Source organism: Lampetra planeri, chromosome 45 (genome assembly GCF_965212315.1).
Source record: "Lampetra planeri chromosome 45, kcLamPlan1.2.h2, whole genome shotgun sequence".
In the NCBI taxonomy this organism is placed as follows: Eukaryota; Metazoa; Chordata; class Hyperoartia; order Petromyzontiformes; family Petromyzontidae; genus Lampetra; species Lampetra planeri.
The window spans coordinates 8,511,962-8,531,761 of NC_136151.1; the positions used below are offsets into that span (position 1 = coordinate 8,511,962).

General features: G+C 48.7%; 1 protein-coding gene across 2 annotated transcripts in view; it reads right to left on the minus strand.

Moving 5' to 3' along the window:
- GMCL1 (germ cell-less 1, spermatogenesis associated) overlaps positions 1-19,058 on the minus strand; it is a 29,481-nt gene extending 10,423 nt beyond the window's left edge. Inside the window, exons 1-9 of one of the 2 annotated variants that reach the window (XM_078614863.1) lie at positions 18,721-19,058; positions 16,354-16,477; positions 14,071-14,167; positions 13,766-13,863; positions 10,003-10,115; positions 7,936-8,001; positions 6,964-7,048; positions 4,101-4,194; positions 399-539 (exon numbers count right to left, since the gene is read on the minus strand). In XM_078614863.1, coding sequence (XP_078470989.1) covers positions 399-539; positions 4,101-4,194; positions 6,964-7,048; positions 7,936-8,001; positions 10,003-10,115; positions 13,766-13,863; positions 14,071-14,167; positions 16,354-16,477; positions 18,721-18,893 — 991 coding nt within the window. In that variant the 5' untranslated portion in view covers positions 18,894-19,058. The remainder of the gene's footprint in view (positions 1-398; positions 540-4,100; positions 4,195-6,963; positions 7,049-7,935; positions 8,002-10,002; positions 10,116-13,765; positions 13,864-14,070; positions 14,168-16,353; positions 16,478-18,720) is intronic. The other variant, XM_078614864.1, reaches the window with a different exon arrangement.
- Between the last annotated feature and the right edge of the window lie 742 nt (positions 19,059-19,800).

Sequence of the window (19,800 nt, forward strand, 5' to 3'; positions counted from 1 at the left end):
TCTATCTGTGTGTGTCTCTGTGTCTATCTGTGTGTGTCTATCTGTGTGTGTCTATCTGTGTGTGTCTATCTGTGTGTGTCTCTGTGTCTATCTGTGTGTGTCTCACTGTGTGGTACAAGTCTGTCTCTCTCCACGATGCCGCTAGACGCCAGGTCGTTCAAGACGCGTCTCTGTGTGTGTCTCTGTGTCTATCTGTGTGTGTCTATGTGTATGTGTCTCTGTGTGTGTCTCACCATGCGGTACAAGTCTGTCTCTCTCCACGATGCCGCTAGACGCCAGGTCGTTCAGTACATGTCTCTGTGTCTATCTGTATGTGTCTGTGTGTGTGTCTCTGTGTCTCTCTGTGTGTGTCTATCTGTATGTGTCTATCTGTGTGTGTCTATCTGCGTGTGTCTCACCGTGCGGTACAAGTCTGTCTCTCTCCACGATGCCACTAGACGCCAGGTCGTTCAGGACGTGCTGCAGTCGAACGCTCCGGAATGGTTGTGAGTGCACACGCACACACGCACTGTCCAGCACCCAGCCAGACGCAGAGGGACCTAACAACAACCACAACAACCACAACAACCACCATCACCACCACAGTGCGTGTGTGAGTGCACACGCACACACGCACTGTCCAGCACCCAGCCAGTGGTGGAGAGACCTGACAACAACCACAACAATCACAACAACCACCATCACCACCACAGTGCGTGTGTGAGTGCACACGCACACACGCACTGTCCAGCACCCAGCCAGTGGTGGAGAGACCTGACAACAACCACAACAACCACAACAACCACCACCATCACAACAACCACCATCATCACCAACACAACCACCACCACAACCACAACAACCACCACCACCACCATCACCACAGTGCGTGCACACGCACACACGCACTGTCCAGCACCCAGCCAGTGGTGGAGAGACCTGACAACCACCACCACCACAACAATAATCACCACAACAACCATCACAACAACAACCACAACAATCACCACAACAACCACTATCACCACCATCACCACCACCACCACCACAACAACCACCATCACCACCATCACCCCAACAACCACCACCACAACAACCACCACCACCATCACAACAACCACCATCACCCCAACAACCACCACCACAACCACAACAACCACCACAACAACCACAACAACCACTATCACCCCAACAACCACCACCACAACCACAACAACCACCACAACCACAACAACCACCACCATCACCACCACAACAACCACAACAACCATCACAACAACAACCACCACAACCACAACAACCACCAACACAACCACAACAACCACCACCATCACTAACAACAACCACAACAACCATCACAACAACCACCACCACAACCACAACAACCACAACCACCATCACTAACAACCACCACCACCACCACAACAACCACAACAACCATCACAACAACCACCACCACAACCACAACAACCACCACCACCATCACAACAACCACAACAACCATCACAACAACCACCACCACAACCACAACAACCACCATCACCACCACAACAACCACAACAACCACCACCACCCCAACAACCACCACCACCCCAACAACCACCACCACCACCACCCCACTACTATACACTACACTAATAACACCGTGTGTCTGTACGTACGTGTGTGTGTTTGCCCGTACGTGTGTACGTGCGTACGTGTGCTACGTGCGTGTGCTACGTGTGTTACGTACGTACACACGTACGTGTACGTGTGTACGTACGTGCGTACGTACACACGTACACGTACGTGTGCTACGCACGTGTGTACGTACGTGTGTACGTACGTGTGTGTACGTACGTGTGTGTACGTACGTGTGTGTACGTACGTGTGTGTACGTACACACACGTACGTGTGTACGTACGTGTGTGTACGTACGTGTGTGTACGTACACACGTGCGTGTGTACGTACACGTACGTGTGTGTACGTACGTGTGCGCGTGGACCACCGTACGTAAGCTAACCGGAGGTGTCGGGCGGGCAGGGAAGGACAAACAAACAACAACAAGCAGCAGCAGCAGCAGCAGCTCTAAAACTGAAGAGTTTCTCAATGTCTGGACGACGAGGAGGAGGTGAGATTGCATGGCGGCTTCCTAACGTCGGGTAACGGAGGGAGGGTAAGAGCGTTCCATCTCTCGGTGTTTTAATAAACTACACTATACACTACACTACTATACACTACACTACACTATACACTACACTACACTATACACTACACTACACACTACACTATACACTACACTACACACTACACTATACACTACACACTACACTATACACTACACACTACACTACACACTACACTATACACTACACACTACACTACACACTACACTATACACTATACACTACACTATACACTACACACTACACTATACACTACACTATACACTACACTACACACTACACTATACACTACACACTACACACTACACTATACACTACACTATACACTACACTATACACTACACTACACTATACACTACACTACTATACACTACACTATACACTACACACTACACTATACACTACACTACACACTACACACCACACTACACTACACACTACACTACACACTACACTACACACTACACACTACACTATACACTACACTATACACTACACTACTATACACTACACTATACTACACACTACACTACACACTACACTACACACTACACTATACACTACACTACACACTACACTATACACTATACACTACACTATACACTACACTATACACTACACTACACACTACACTATACACTACACTACACACTACACTATACACTACACTATACACTACACTACACACTACACTACACACTACACTATACACTACACTCTACACTATACACTACACTACACACTACACTATACACTACACTACACACTACACTATACACTACACTACACACTACACTATACACTACACTATACACTACACTACACACTACACTACACACTACACTATACACTACACTACACACTACACTATACACTATACACTACACTACACACTACACTACACACTACACTACACACTACACTATACACTACACTATACACTACACACTACACTATACACTACACTACACACTACACTATACACTACACTATACACTATACTACACACTACACTACACACTACACACTACACTATACACTACACTATACACTACACTATACACTACACTATACTACTATACACTACACTATACACTACACTACACACTACACTATACACTACACTACTATACACTACACACTACACTATACACTACACAAATAACACTACACTATACACTACACTACACTATACACTACACTACACACTACACTATACACTACACTACTATACACTACACTATACACTACACTATACACTACACTACACTATACACTACACTACTATACACTACACTATACACTACACTATACACTATACACTACACTACACACTACACTACTATACACTACACTATACACTACACTACACACTACACTATACACTACACTATACACTACACAAATAACACTACACTATACACTACACTACACTATACACTACACTACACACTACACTATACACTACACTACTATACACTACACTATACACTACACTATACACTACACTACACAATACACTACACTATACACTACACTATACACTACACTACACACTACACTACACACTACACTACACACTACACTACACTATACACTACACTACACACTACACTACTCTATACACTACACTACACACTACACTACACACTACACACTACACTATACACTACACTATACACTACACAAATAACACTACACTATACACTACACTACACACTACACTATACACTACACTACTATACACTACACTATACACTACACTATACACTACACTACACAATACACTACACTACACACTACACTACACACTACACACTACACTACACACTACACTACACACTATACACTACACTACACACTACACTACACACTACACTACACACTATACACTACACTACACACTACACTACACACTACACTACACACTACACTAATACCCCTCCCTCCCTCACCGTCCTCCCTCTGCGCCTTGAGCCAGGCGTCCGTGTCTGTCGCCAGCTCCTTCAGAGAACCCTCCCAGGCGGGGAACACCTGCAGGAAGAGCCACTGAGAGACACACGCAGATAGACACAGAGACACACGCAGATAGACACATACAGATAGACACACAGATAGACACAGAGACACACGCAGATAGACACATACAGATAGACACACAGATAGACACAGAGACACACGCAGATAGACACATACAGATAGATAGACACACAGACAGACACAGAGACACACGCAGATAGACACATACAGATAGATAGACACACAGATAGACACACGCAGATAGACACATACAGATAGATAGACACACAGACAGACACAGAGACACACGCAGATAGACACATACAGATAGATAGACACACAGACAGACACAGAGACACACGCAGAGAGACACATACAGATAGATAGACACGCAGATAGACACAAAGACACACGCAGATAGACACATACAGATAGATAGACACGCAGATAGACACAGAGACACACGCAGATAGACACATACAGATAGATAGACACGCAGATAGACACAGAGACACACGCAGATAGACACATACAGATAGATAGACACGCAGATAGACACAGAGACACACGCAGATAGACACAGAGACACACACAAATAGACACATACAGATAGATAGACACGCAGATAGACACAGAGACACACACAGATAGACACATACAGATAGATAGACACACAGATAGACACAGAGACACACGCAGATAGACACATACAGATAGATAGACACACAGATAGACACAGAGACACACGCAGATAGACACATACAGATAGATAGACACACAGATAGACACAGAGACACACGCAGATAGACACATACAGATAGATAGACACACAGACAGACACAGAGACACACGCAGAGAGACACATACAGATAGATAGACACACAGATAGACACAGAGACACACGCAGATAGACACATACAGATAGATAGACACGCAGACAGACACAGAGACACACGCAGATAGACACATACAGATAGATAGACACGCAGATAGACACAGAGACACACGCAGATAGACACATACAGATAGATAGACACACAGATAGACACAGAGACACACGCAGATAGACACATACAGATAGATAGACACGCAGATAGACACAGAGACACACGCAGATAGACACATACAGATAGATAGACACGCAGATAGACACAGAGACACACGCAGATAGACACATACAGATAGATATACACACAGATAGACACAGAGACACACGCAGATAGACACATACAGATAGATAGACACGCAGATAGACACAGAGACACACGCAGATAAGACACATACAGATAGATAGACACACAGATAGACACAGAGACACACGCAGATAGACACATACAGATAGATAGACACGCAGATAGACACAGAGACACACGCAGATAGACACAGAGACACACACAGATAGACACATACAGATAGATAGACACGCAGATAGACACAGAGACACACGCAGATAGACACATACAGATAGATAGACACACAGACAGACACAGAGACACACGCAGATAGACACATACAGATAGATAGACACACAGATAGACACAGAGACACACGCAGATAGACACATACAGATAGATAGACACGCAGATAGACACAGAGACACACGCAGATAGACACATAGAGATACACATACAAATAGACACACACACATAGACACACACAGATAGCCACACGTATATACACACATAGACACATACACATAGACACACACACACAGATAGACACACAGACAACCACACACAGATACACATATAAAGACAAAGATCCCCCGTGTAGCCTTAACATACTGTAGGGGCAAGTGCTGTTAGCGAGCACCTATGAAGGCCGGCACGGCACACGAGGGGGTGGGTGGCCAGCACCACGCCCGACCGCCTTTGTCTCCCCAGTGGCGATGTTTACACACCTCACCAGGTACTCATTTGAGGCTGAGTCGACTTAGGGGAGGCCCGGGACCGGTTCAGATAATCGTCACTGGTGTTGGCCGTGAGCGGGAATCGAACCCGGGTCGCCGGGTTCGTAGCGCAGCGTAGCGCTAACCGCTACACCCACCGTATAGTGTGTAGTGTATAGTGTAGTGTATAGTGTAGTGTATAGTGTAGTGTGTAGTGTAGTGTATAGTGTAGTGTGTAGTATAGTGTGTAGTGTATAGTGTAGTGTATAGTGTAGTGTATAGTGTAGTGTATAGTGTAGTGTATAGTGTAGTGTGTAGTATAGTGTATAGTGTAGTGTAGTGTGTAGTATAGTGTGTAGTGTATAGTGTAGTGTATAGTGTAGTGTATAGTGTAGTGTATAGTGTAGTGTATAGTGTAGTGTATAGTATAGTATATAATGTAGTGTATAGTGTAGTGTATAGTGTAGTGTATAGTGTAGTGTATAGTGTGTAGTGTATAGTGTGTAGTGTATAGTGTAGTGTATAGTGTAGTGTATAGTGTAGTGTATAGTGTAGTGTGTAGTATAGTGTATAGTGTAGTGTGTAGTATAGTGTGTAGTGTATAGTGTAGTGTATAGTGTAGTGTATAGTGTAGTGTGTAGTATAGTGTATAGTGTAGTGTAGTGTGTAGTATAGTGTGTAGTGTATAGTGTAGTGTATAGTGTAGTGTATAGTGTAGTGTATAGTGTAGTGTATAGTATAGTATATAATGTAGTGTATAGTGTAGTGTATAGTGTGTAGTGTATAGTGTAGTGTATAGTGTAGTGTATAGTGTAGTGTATAGTGTAGTGTATAGTGTAGTGTATAGTGTAGTGTATAGTGTAGTGTATAGTGTAGTGTATAGTGGGGTGAGTAGTGTATAGTGTAGTCACCTTCTTGAGCAGGCTGTAGATGTCCATCTCGACCTGCATTACGAAGAGCTCCGAGGAGGAGACCACCAGGTCCATTAGGTCCACACTGACACAGAGAGAGACACAGAGAAACACGGACAGATAGACAGAGAGACAGACAGAGAGACACGGACAGAGAGACAGAGAGAGAGACAGACAGAGAAACACGGACAGAGAGACAGAGAGAGACAGAGAGACAGAAAGTGAGACAGAGACATAGAGAGACACGGACAGAGAGACAGAGAGAGACAGAGAGACACACACACACACAGAGAAAAGAGAGATACACATTACAGAGAGAGACAGAGACAGAGAGAGACAGAGAGATGCACATTACAGAGACAGAGAAACACAGAGACACATAGACAAAGACACAGAGAGAGAGAGAGAGAGACACACACACATATATAGAGAGGGAAATGGAGACACAGAGAGACACAGAGAGACACAGAGAGAGAGAGAGACAGAGACACAGAGAGATGCACATACAGAGACAGAGAGACACAGACACACAGACAGAGATACAGACAGAGAGAGACACACGCACACATATACAGAGAGGGAAATGGAGACACAGAGAGACACAGAGAGATGCACATACAGAGACAGAGAGACACAGACACACAGACAGAGAGACAGATAGAGAGAGACATTACACTAATAACAGCACGTGAAGTGTTGGTTTGACTGCTGCTGTGCTAGGCTAGGTGCACTCAGCTGTGCCAGGCTAGGTGCATGAGGAGGTCACGGGACAGACCCAGCAGGTGCCATGGGTTGTTCTGCTACTGTGCCAGGCTAGGTGCACTCAGCTGTGCCAGGCTAGGTGCATGAGGAGGTCACGGGACAGACCCAGCAGGTGCCATGGGTTGACTGCTGCTGTGCCAGGCTAGGTGCACCCAGGGGTACCAGGCTAGGTGCACTCGGCTGTGCCAGGCTAGGTGCACCCAGGGGTACCTGATCTCCTTGAGTAGCTCTGCGCTTGGCTGAGTCATCAAGTTGTGGTGCAGCCAAGACAGACACCTGCACACGCAGTACACCACACGGTACACCACACGGTACACCACACGGTACACCACACGGTACACCACACGGTACACCACACGGCACACCACACAGTACACCACACAGTACATCACACAGTACATCACACAGTACACACAGTACACCACACAGCACACCACACAGTACACCACACAGTACATCACACAGTACCACGCAGTACCACACAGTACACCACACAGTACACACAGTACACCACGCAGTACCACACAGTACACCACACAGTACACCACACAGTACCACGCAGTACCACACAGTACACCACACAGTACACCACACAGTACACCACGCAGCACACCACACAGTACACCACACAGTACACCACACAGTACACCACACAGTACCACGCAGTACCACACAGTACACCACACAGTACACCACACAGTACACCACGCAGCACACCACACAGTACACCACACAGTACACCACGCAGCACACCACACAGTGCACCACACAGTACACCACACAGTACACCACACAGTACACCACACAGTACACCACACAGTACACCACGCAGTACCACACAGTACCACACAGTACCAGTGAGCTCACGTATGTACTTGTATGTGCATGTATGTGTGTTCTGTATGTGTGTTCTGTATGTGTGTCTGTATGTATGTGTGTACGTGTGTACGTGTGTACGTGTATGTGTGTGTCTGTGTGTGTGTCTGTGTGTGTATGTCTGTGTGTCTGTGTCTGTGTGTGTGAGTCTGTGTGTGTGTCTGTGTGTGTGAGTCTGTGTGTCTGTGTGTGTGAGTCTGTGTGTGTGAGTCTGTGTGTCTGTGTGTGTGAATCTGTTTGTCTGTGTGTGTGAGTCTGTGTGTCTGTGTGTGTGTGTGTCTGTATGTGTGTGTGTGTGTGTCTGTAGGGGGCACAGGTGGTGCATCAGCCAGTCATCTCGGTCATCTCAGTCAGTCGACCCGTGGCACCTGCTGGGTCTGCCCCGTGACCTCCTGCCAGCGGGCGTTCGACACTTCACGTGGTAGCCTCAAGGTGCACTTGGCCTGGCACAAGAGTCGTGGTGACGTTACCGCCACTTAGTGGCGAATGGCGGTTGTTGTGTTGTTGTTGTGTGTCTGTGTGTGGAACATCTTCGCCGGTTGGAAACATTTAGGCTGGCCTGCCTATGATCCATCCTGGGTTTAACCTGCAGGCTGGATTCTGTGAGGAGCTCACAAATCCTTGAAAGATCTGGGCAAAGTCCCATCGGTGAGCTCCTCCGGCAGGCAAGGCTGCGTTGGCTGGGTCATGTAGCCCGCATGCCCAGCCACCGCATGCCTAAACAGATTTTGTTCGGCCGGATCGAGGGGGCTAAACGGGCGCGGCACGGGCTAGAGAAGAGATGGAGTGATGTGGTACAGGAGGACGTGGAGCTGAGTGGACTTGCCGATGACTGGTACCAGCGGTGTCAAGATCGGCCTCTGTGGAGGAGGCTCGTGAAGGACGCTACTGGGCAGTTGGAGGCAGTCGCCCTCCAACAACAACGGAGGGCGGAGGAGCGACGCTCACAACAACGAGCGGAGCGCCGGGTGGCTAAAGCACAGCAAGTTGGCACAGTAGGGGGCACAGGTGGTGCATCAGCCAGTCATCTCGGTCATCTCGGTCAGTCGACCCGTGGCACCTGGGTCTGCCCCGTGACCTCCTGCCAGCGGGTGTTCGACACTTCACGTGGCCTCAGGGTGCACATGGCCTGGCACAAGCGTCGTGGTGACGTCACCGCCACTTAGTGGCGAATGGCGGTTGTTGTTGTTGTGTGTCTGTGTGTGTGTCTGTGTGTGTGTCTGTGTGTGTGTCTGTGTGTGTCTGTGTGTGTACGTGTGTGTACGTGTGTGTACGTGTGTGTCTGTATGTGTGTACGTGTGTGTACGTGTGTGTGTCTGTGTGTCTGTGTGTGTGTACGTGTGTGTATGTGTGTGTGTACGTGTGTATGTGTGTGTACGTGTGTACGTGTGCATCTCTTACGAGTTGGCGAGCACGCTCTGCCCATAGGTGAGTGACGCTTGGTGAAATCTGCAGACCAAGCGGCTGGAGAGGCAGTCCTGCATGGCCTCCACACAGCGCTGCATCAAACCCTCCTACACACACACACAGACACACACACAGATACACACACACAGACACACACAGACACACACACAGACACACACACACAGACACACACACAGATACACACACAGTCCTGCATGGCCTCCACACAGCGCTGCATCAAACCCTCCTACACACACACACAGACACACACACAGACACACACAGACACACACACAGACACACACACAGACACACAGACACACACACAGATACACACACAGTCCTGCATGGCCTCCACACAGCGCTGCATCAAACCCTCCTACACACACACAGACACACACACAGACACACACACAGACACACACACAGACACACACAGACACACACACAGACACACACACAGACACACACACACAGACACAGATACACACACAGTCCTGCATAGCCTCTACACAGCGCTGCATCAAACCCTCCTACACAGATACACACACACAACAACAACAACAACCGCCATTCGCCACTAAGTGGCGGTGACGTCACCACGACGCTTGTGCCAGGCCATGTGCACCCTGAGGCCACGTGAAGTGTCGAACGCCCGCTGGCAGGAGGTCACGGGGCAGACCCAGCAGGTGCCACGGGTCGACTGACCGAGATGACCGAGATGACTGGCTGATGCACCACCTGTGCCCCCTACTGTGCCAACTTGCTGTGCTTTAGCCACCCGGCGCTCCGCTCGTTGTTGTGAGCGTCGCTCCTCCGCCCTCCGTTGTTGTTGGAGGGCGACTGCCTCCAACTGCCCAGTAGCGTCCTTCACGAGCCTCCTCCACTGAGGCCGATCTTGACACCGCTGGTACCAGTCATCGGCAAGTCCACTCAGCTCCACGTCCTCCTGTACCACATCACTCCATCTCTTCTCTAGCCCGTGCCGCGCCCGTTTAGCCCCCTCGATCCGGCCGAACAAAAGCTGTTTAGGCATGCGGTGGCTGGGCATGCGGGCTACATGACCCAGCCAACGCAGCCTTGCCTGCCGGAGGAGCTCACTGATGGGACTTTGCCCAGATCTTTCAAGGACTTGTGAGCTCCTCACACAATCCAGCCTGGTTAAACCCAGGATGGATCGTAGGCAGGCTAGCCTAAATGTTTCCAACCGGCGAAGATGCTCCACTAGGGGGGTCCACGTTTCGCAAGCGTAGAGAAGGGAGGGAATGACCGTGGCCGAGAAGACCTGAAGCTTCGTGCGGAGCGACAGACCAGGTAGCTTCCACACAGCGTCACGCAACCGATGAAAAGATATTGCCGCTCGACTGATTCGGAGTGAGACCTCTGCTGATAAACTGGAGCCGGTCATTAGCACACTGCCCAGGTATGGGAAACTCTCCACTCTCTCCACAACTGCCCCATCACCGATTGGGAGTTGTGGGGGTGGAGTGCCCGATGGTACAAAATACCCAGGCAGGTGCTTAGTTTTGGTGGGGCTGATGGTAAGGCCCCACCTCACACACACATACACACACACACACAGACACACTCACAGTCACACACAGATACACACACAGATACACACAACCACACACACAGATACACACACACAGACACACAGACACACAACAACAACACAACAACCGCCATTCGCCACTAAGTGGCGGTGACGTCACCACGACGCTTGTGCCAGGCCATGTGCACCTTGAGGCCACGTGAAGTGTCGAACGCCCGCTGGCAGGAGGTCACGGGGCAGACCCAGCAGGTGCCACGGGTCGACTGACCGAGATGACCGAGATGACTGACTGATGCACCACCTGTGCCCCCTACTGTACCAACTTGCTGTGCTTTAGCCACCCGGCGCTCCGCTCGTTGTTGTGAGCGTCGCTCCTCCGCCCTCCGTTGTTGTTGGAGGGCGACTGCCTCCAACTGCCCAGTAGCGTCCTTCACGAGCCTCCTCCACTGAGGCCGATCTTGACACCGCTGGTACCAGTCATCGGCAAGTCCACTCAGCTCCACGTCCTCCTGTACCACATCACTCCATCTCTTCTCCAGCCCGTGCCGCGCCCGTTTAGCCCCCTCGATCCGGCCAAACAAAAGCTGTTTAGGCATGCGGTGGGTGGGTATGCGGGCGACATGACCCAGCCAATGCAGCCTTGCCTGCCGGAGGAGCTCACTGATGGGACTTTGCCCAGATCTTTGAAGGATTTGTGAGCTCCTTACACAATTCAGCCTGGTTAAACCCAGGATGGATCGTAGGCAGGCCAGCCTAAGTGTTTTTAACCGGCGAAGATGTTCCATTAGGGGGGTCCACGTTTCGCAAGCGTAGAGAAGGGAGGGAATGACCGTGGCCGAGAAGACCTGTAGCTTCGTGCGGAGCGACAGACTAGGTAGCTTCCACACAGCGTTACGCAACCGATGAAAAGATATTGCCGCTCGACTGATTCGGAGTGAGACCTCTGCTGTCAAACCAGAGCCGGTCATGAGCACACTGCCCAGGTATGGGAAACTCTCCACTCTCTCCACAACTGCCATATCACCAATTGGGAGTTGTGGGGGTGGAGTGTCCGATGGTACAAAATACCCAGGCAGGTGCTTAGTTTTGGTGGGGCTGATGGTAAGGCCCCACCTCTTAGTGGCACGCTCCAGTCTCAGCAGCAGCGTCTCCAACTCCTCCTCTGAGTGAGCAGCAATTACCAGATCATCGGCATACATAACGTGGTTGAGCAATAGGGAGCCATCCCTTGACCGCACCCGGGCATCGATCAGCCTCCCACACAGATACACACACAAATACAAAGATCCCCATATAGCCATAACAGACTATAGGGGCAAGTGCTGTTAGGGAGCACCTATTAAGGCCGGCACGGCACACGAGGGGGTGGGTGGCCAGCACCACGCCCGGCCGCCTTTGTCTCCCTAGTGGCAATGTTTACACACCGCACCAGGTACTTTTGAGGCTGAGTCGACCTAGGGGAGGCCCAGGGCCAGTTCAGATCATCGTCACTGGTGTTTGCCGTGAGCGGCAATCCAATCCGGGTCACCAGGTTCGTAGTGCAGTGCGCTAACCGCTACACACACACACAGCTATACACACACAGATATACACACGCAGATACACACACACACAGATACAGATACACTCAGATACACAGATACACACACAGACACAAAACACACAGATACACACACACACACAGACAGATACAGACACACACACAGACAGATACAAACACATACACACGCACAGATACATACACAGATACATACACAAAGATATACACACACACAGATACACACACAGATACACACACACAGATACAGACACACTCAGATACACAGATACACACACAGACACAAAACACACAGATACACACACAGACACAAAACACACAGATACACACACACAGATACACACACAGACACGCACACATCCAGGACCTGTGTGTATCTGAGTATATGTATGTGCGTGTATGTATATGTATGTGTTTGATTCTGTGTATGTGTATATATGCATATGTATGTTTGCGTATGTGTGTGCATGTGTGTGTATCTGTGTGTATGCGAGTGTGTGTGTATATGTATGTGTGTGTATGTGTGTGTGTGTATGTCTGTGTGTATCTGTGTGTAAATGTGTATGTGTGTGTATGTCTGTGTGTATCTGTATGTGTGTATATGTATCTGTATGTATGTATCTGTATCTATGTGTATATCTCACCAGCTGCAGTAGACTTGCCACGGCTAGCAGCGGCACGGCTCGCTCCGTCTGGATGACGACATCGTCCCGGTACAGAGACCCAAACGCCGTCTGGAGCGCTGTGCGCACACAGACAAAGGTCCACCGGGTAGCCTTTAACAGGGCTGCAGGGGCAAGTGCTGTGAGTAGCACCTGGCAAAGAGCTGAGCCTATGGGTGTCTCAGTGTTGAGTCTATGGGTCTCAGCGTTGAGTCTATGGGTGTCTCAGTGCTGAGTGAGTCTACGGGTGTCTCCGTGTCGAGCGAGCGAGTCAGCGAGCCTCCCACCTTCCACATCGATGGCCGCGTCCGGGATCTGTAGGGTCACCTCCTCTGCGCTTGACTCTTTCCAAGAGCCGCTGAACATGCTGCCGAAGTACGGAGACTGCAGCGCGCAGACACAAAGAGCCCCACCACCACCACCACCACCACACACAGCGTAGCATTAGCAGCACCCCTTTGCTACGCAACATTCCGGCAACAAAACGCGTCAAGATGTTAAAAACCACCTAACTAAGCTCCCATTTGGTCACTAGCTATGAGATCTTCACTCAAAACTGCTCTAGAGGAGTTGTACACCCCTAGCTGCCAGTGCTATTCAATGGCCTGAAATAAAATGTTTTGCTCCGGATGATCGCTACAAAGTATGACCACCTGTGTTTAGATCTAGTGTGCTGATCTTAAAGGTGCATTGAAAAATGATAATACTCCAACAACCACAAGACAACTTAGATTAAGGCCATCAGTCTAACTCTGTACTACAACAACACAAACAAACAACAACCACAAGACAACTTAGATTAAGGCCATCAGTCTAACTCTGTACTACAACAAACAACCAACAACAACCACAACCACAAGACAACTTAGATTAAGGCCATCAGTCTAACTCTGTACTACAACAACACAAACATGGCCAAACCAATACACTTTTCGAAATCATCAAAATAATATGCAGTGCGGTGTGTAGTAAACATCGCTAGCACTGGGGAGACAAAGGCGGCCGGGCGTGGTGCTGGCTCATGCAGCCAGCTATGGCTGCAAGGTTTTGGTAGTACATGTTGTTTATGCCATTTATTGTGAAAATTCCGTCACAGTTCCTATGATTGCTTTTTCATTGCTTTCATGGCTTTATTTTGGTGATTTCGAAAAGTGTATTGGTTTAGCCATGTTTGTGTTGTTGTAGTACAGAGTTAGACTGATGGCCTTAATCTAAGTTGGTTGTTGTTGTTGTTGTTTGACTTGCATCCCACTGGGATTTTTGCACACAGCGTTGGTGTACGGTGCTTTTTCTGCAATATTTTGCTTTCTCTTCTTGGATTTTCTGTTTGCACTCAGTCACATATTCACTATAAGATGTTTTTTGTTCATGTTTTTGTTTTTTGTTTGTTGCGGTTGCACCCGATTCAAGAGCCTAATGACTCACAGGGCTATACCTAATAAATGAACTTAAACTTGGTCCACAATACAGGGGTTTTTTTTTTGGGGGGGGGGGGTAATTTAGATCGCGTAAAGCATACAAACGTTGTGTTAGTGTAGTGTGTAGTGGTGTAGTGTATGCTGCAGTGTATAGTGCACTGACACTCACAGACACACACACAGACACACACACATATAGACACAAAGACACAGACACACACACAGACATACACACAGACATACACTGTATGTCTGTGTCAGAGTGTGTCTGTGACACAAAAGATAAACAAAGATCCCCCGTGTAGCCTTAACAGACTGTAGGAGCAAGTGCTGTTAGCGAGCACCTATGAAGGCCGGCACGGCACACGAGGGGGTGGGTGGCCAGCACCACGCCCGACCGCCTTTGTCTCCCCAGTGGCGATGTTTACACACCACACCAGGTACTCATTGCAGGCTGAGTCGACCTAGGGGAGGCCCAGGACCGGTTCAGATAATCGTCACTGGTGTTGGCCGTGAGCGGGAATAGATCCTGGGTCGCTAGGTTCATAGCGCAGCGCGCTAACCGCTACACTACCGCAGACACACACAGACACACACAGACACACACAGACACACACAGACACACACTGACACACACAGACACACACAGACACACACACATATAGACACAAAGACACAGACACACACACAGACATACACACAGACACACACTGTATGTCTGTGTCAGAGTGTGTCTGTGACACAGACACACACTGACACACACAGACACACTCTGACACACACAAACACACACATATAGATACAAAGCCACAGACACACACAGACATACACAAAGACACACACTGTATGTCTGTGTCAGTGTGTGTCTGTGACACAGACACACACTGACACACACAGACACACACACAGACACACACACATATAGACACAAAGACACAGACACACACACATATAGACACAAAGACACAGACACACACACAGACATACACACAGACACACACTGTATGTCTGTGTCAGAGTGTGTCTGTGACACAGACACACTCTGACACACACTGACACACTCTGACACACACAGACACACACACTGTATGTCTGTGACACGGACACACACTGACACACACAGACACACACAGACACACACACATCGTTCACCTGGCACAGGTAAATCTTGTGCAGGTTCCACGTTTGTCCCAGCGCCGTGATCTTGATGTCGCTGTTCTCCCCGTGGAGGAAGAGAGTCTTGTATATGTACACTGAGGTACAGCGGGACCTCTTCCTGTACATACACAGACATAGAGATACATACACAGACATACATACACAGATACATACACACACAGATACATACACACAAGATATACATACATAAAGATATATCCATACACACAGAGATACATACACAGATACATACATACAGATACACACACAAGATATACACAGAGATACATACACAGATACGTACACACACAGATACATACACACAAGATATACATACATAAAGATATATCCATACACACAGAGATACATACACAGATACATACACACAAGATATATATACAGATAGATACATACACAGATACATACACACACAGATACATACACACAAGATATACATACATAAAGATATATTCATACACACAGAGATACATACACAGATACATATACACAGGATATACACAGAGATACATACAAACATACATACACAGACATAGAGATACATACACAGACATACATACACACAAGATATACATACATAGAGATACATACACAGATACATACATACACAGATACATACACACAAGATATACACAGAGATACATACACAGACATACACACAAGATATACACAGACATACATACACAGATATATACACACAAGATATACATACAGAGAGATGCACAGAGATACATACAGTGATATACAGACAGATAAACAAAGATACATACACAGAGACACCTACAGAGATACACGGAGAAAAACAGAGAGATACACAGAGATATACAGAGATACACATACAGAGACTCACAGACTCACCACACAGAGACTCACAGACTCACCACACAGAGACCCACAGACTCACCACACAGAGACACACAGACTCACCACACAGAGACCCACAGACTCACCACACAGAGACCCACAGACTCACTACTCAACAGAGACCCACAGACTCATCACACATAGATACACAGACTCACCACACAGAGACCCACAGACTCATCACACAGAGACCCAGAGTCATCACACATAGACCCATAGAGTCATCACACAGAGACCGACAGACTCACCACACACAGACCCATAGACTCACCACACAAAGACCCATAGACTCACCACACAGAGACCCATAGACTCATCACACAGAGACCCGTAGACTCACCACACAGAGACCCACAGACTCATCACACACAGACCCAGAGTCATCACACATAGACCCATAGACTCACCACACCGAGACCCACAGACTCACCACACCGAGACCCATAGACTCACCACACAGAGAACCATAGACTCATCACACAGAGACCCATAGACTCACCACACCGAGACCCACAGACTCATCACACAGAGACCCACAGACTCACCACACAGAGACCCACAGACTCACCACAGATACCCACAGACTCACCACACAGATACCCACAGACTCACCACACAGAGACCCATAGACCCATCACACAGACTCACCACCATACAGAGACCCACAGACTCACCACACAGATACCCACAGACTAATCACACAGAGACCCATAGACTCACCACACAGAGACCCACAGACTCACCACACAGATACCCACAGACTCACCACACAGAGACCCATAGACTCACCACACAGACTCACCACCATACAGAGACCCACAGACTCATCACACAGAGACCCATAGACTCACCACACAGAGACCCACAGACTCATCACACAGAGACCCACAGACTCAACACACAGAGACCCACAGACTCACCACACAGATACCCACAGACTCACCACACAGATACCCACAGACTCACCACACAGAGACCCACAGATTCACCACACAGAGACCCACAGATTCACCACACAGAGACCCACAGACTCATCACACAGAGACCCATAGACTCATCACACAGAGATCCATAGACTCACCACACAGAGACCCACAGACTCACCACACAGAGACCAATAGACTCACCACACAGAGACCCACAGACTCACCACACAGAGACCCACAGACTCACCACACAGAGACCCACAGACTCACCACACAGAGACCCACAGACTCACCACACAGAGACCCACAGACTCACCACACAGAGACCCACAGACTCACCACACAGAGACCCACAGACTCACCACACAGAGACCCACAGACTCACCACACAGAGACCCACAAAACGCACTATCTCCCACGTCAACCCGCGAAACACACTCGCTAAAAAAAAATACGTAAACAGTTACGTTAAAAAACTATTAACACAAATATTCATAAGTAAAAAAAATTCCCCGTAGACTAGGCCGAAGCCTACGGCCTCGGCTAGCGTCACCTGCGGGGTCCCCGCGGCTCATCCTCCGCCTCCGACGAGTCCGACTCGGGGTCTCCCCCGGGCTCGCGGAGCCTCCGACGTCGGGGCCTTTTCCTCTTGTGGCCACACTCGCAGCCGCCTCCGCCGCCACCGCCGCCGAGGCGGTCGCGGAAAGCGGCGGCGATGTTGCCCATCAAAGCGAGTTAAAAGTGTATGTTTTTTGTATGTTGGTTGTTTCAAGGAAAAAACAACTTTAAAAAATTAACAAAATGTTTAAAAAATTAATCTCCTCAGCGGTTTAGGCCGCGTCTCCGGACGCCATCTTGAGTAGGGGGTGTGTGTGTGGGGGGAGGTTGTGGGAAGGCCTCAGTGCGCATGCGCGTTACATACAGACATAGACAAATGCTCCCAGGTAGCCTCCTGCAGGGCTGTAGGGGCAAGTGCAGTGTTACATACAGACACAGACAAAGGTCTCCCAGGTAGCCTCCAGAATGGATGTGGTGGCAAGTGCAGTGAATTGTGGCGCGTAGTAGCACCTAACACAGACAAAGTTCCCCCAGGGTGACTCTCATATAATGTAGGGGCAAGTGCTGTTAGTAGCGAATAGTGGCACCTACCACAGACAAAGCTCCCCCAGGCAGCCTCTAGCAGGGCTGTAGGGGCAAGTGCTGTTAGCAGAGAGTAGCAGCACCTAACACAGACAAAGCTCCCCCAGGCAGGCTCTAGCAGGCTGTAGGGGCAAGTGCTGTTAGTAGCGAGTAGTGGCACCTAACAAAGACAAAGATCTCCCGTGTAGCCTCTAGCAGGCTGTAGGGGCAAGTGCTGTTAGTAGCGAGTAGTGGCACCTAACAAAGACAAAGTTCCCCCAGGCAGCCTCTAGCAGGGCTGTAGAGGCAAGTGCTGTTAGGGAGTAGCACAAAGACAAAGATCCCCCGTGTAGCCTCTAGCAGGCTGTAGGGGCAAGTGGTTGTTAGTAGTAGCCAGTAGCACAAAGCTCCCCCAGGCAGCCTCTAGCAGGCTGTAGGGGCAAGTGGTTGTTAGTGATTTCAAAAAGTGTATTGGTTTGGCCATGTTTGTGTTGTTGTAGTACAGAGTTAGACT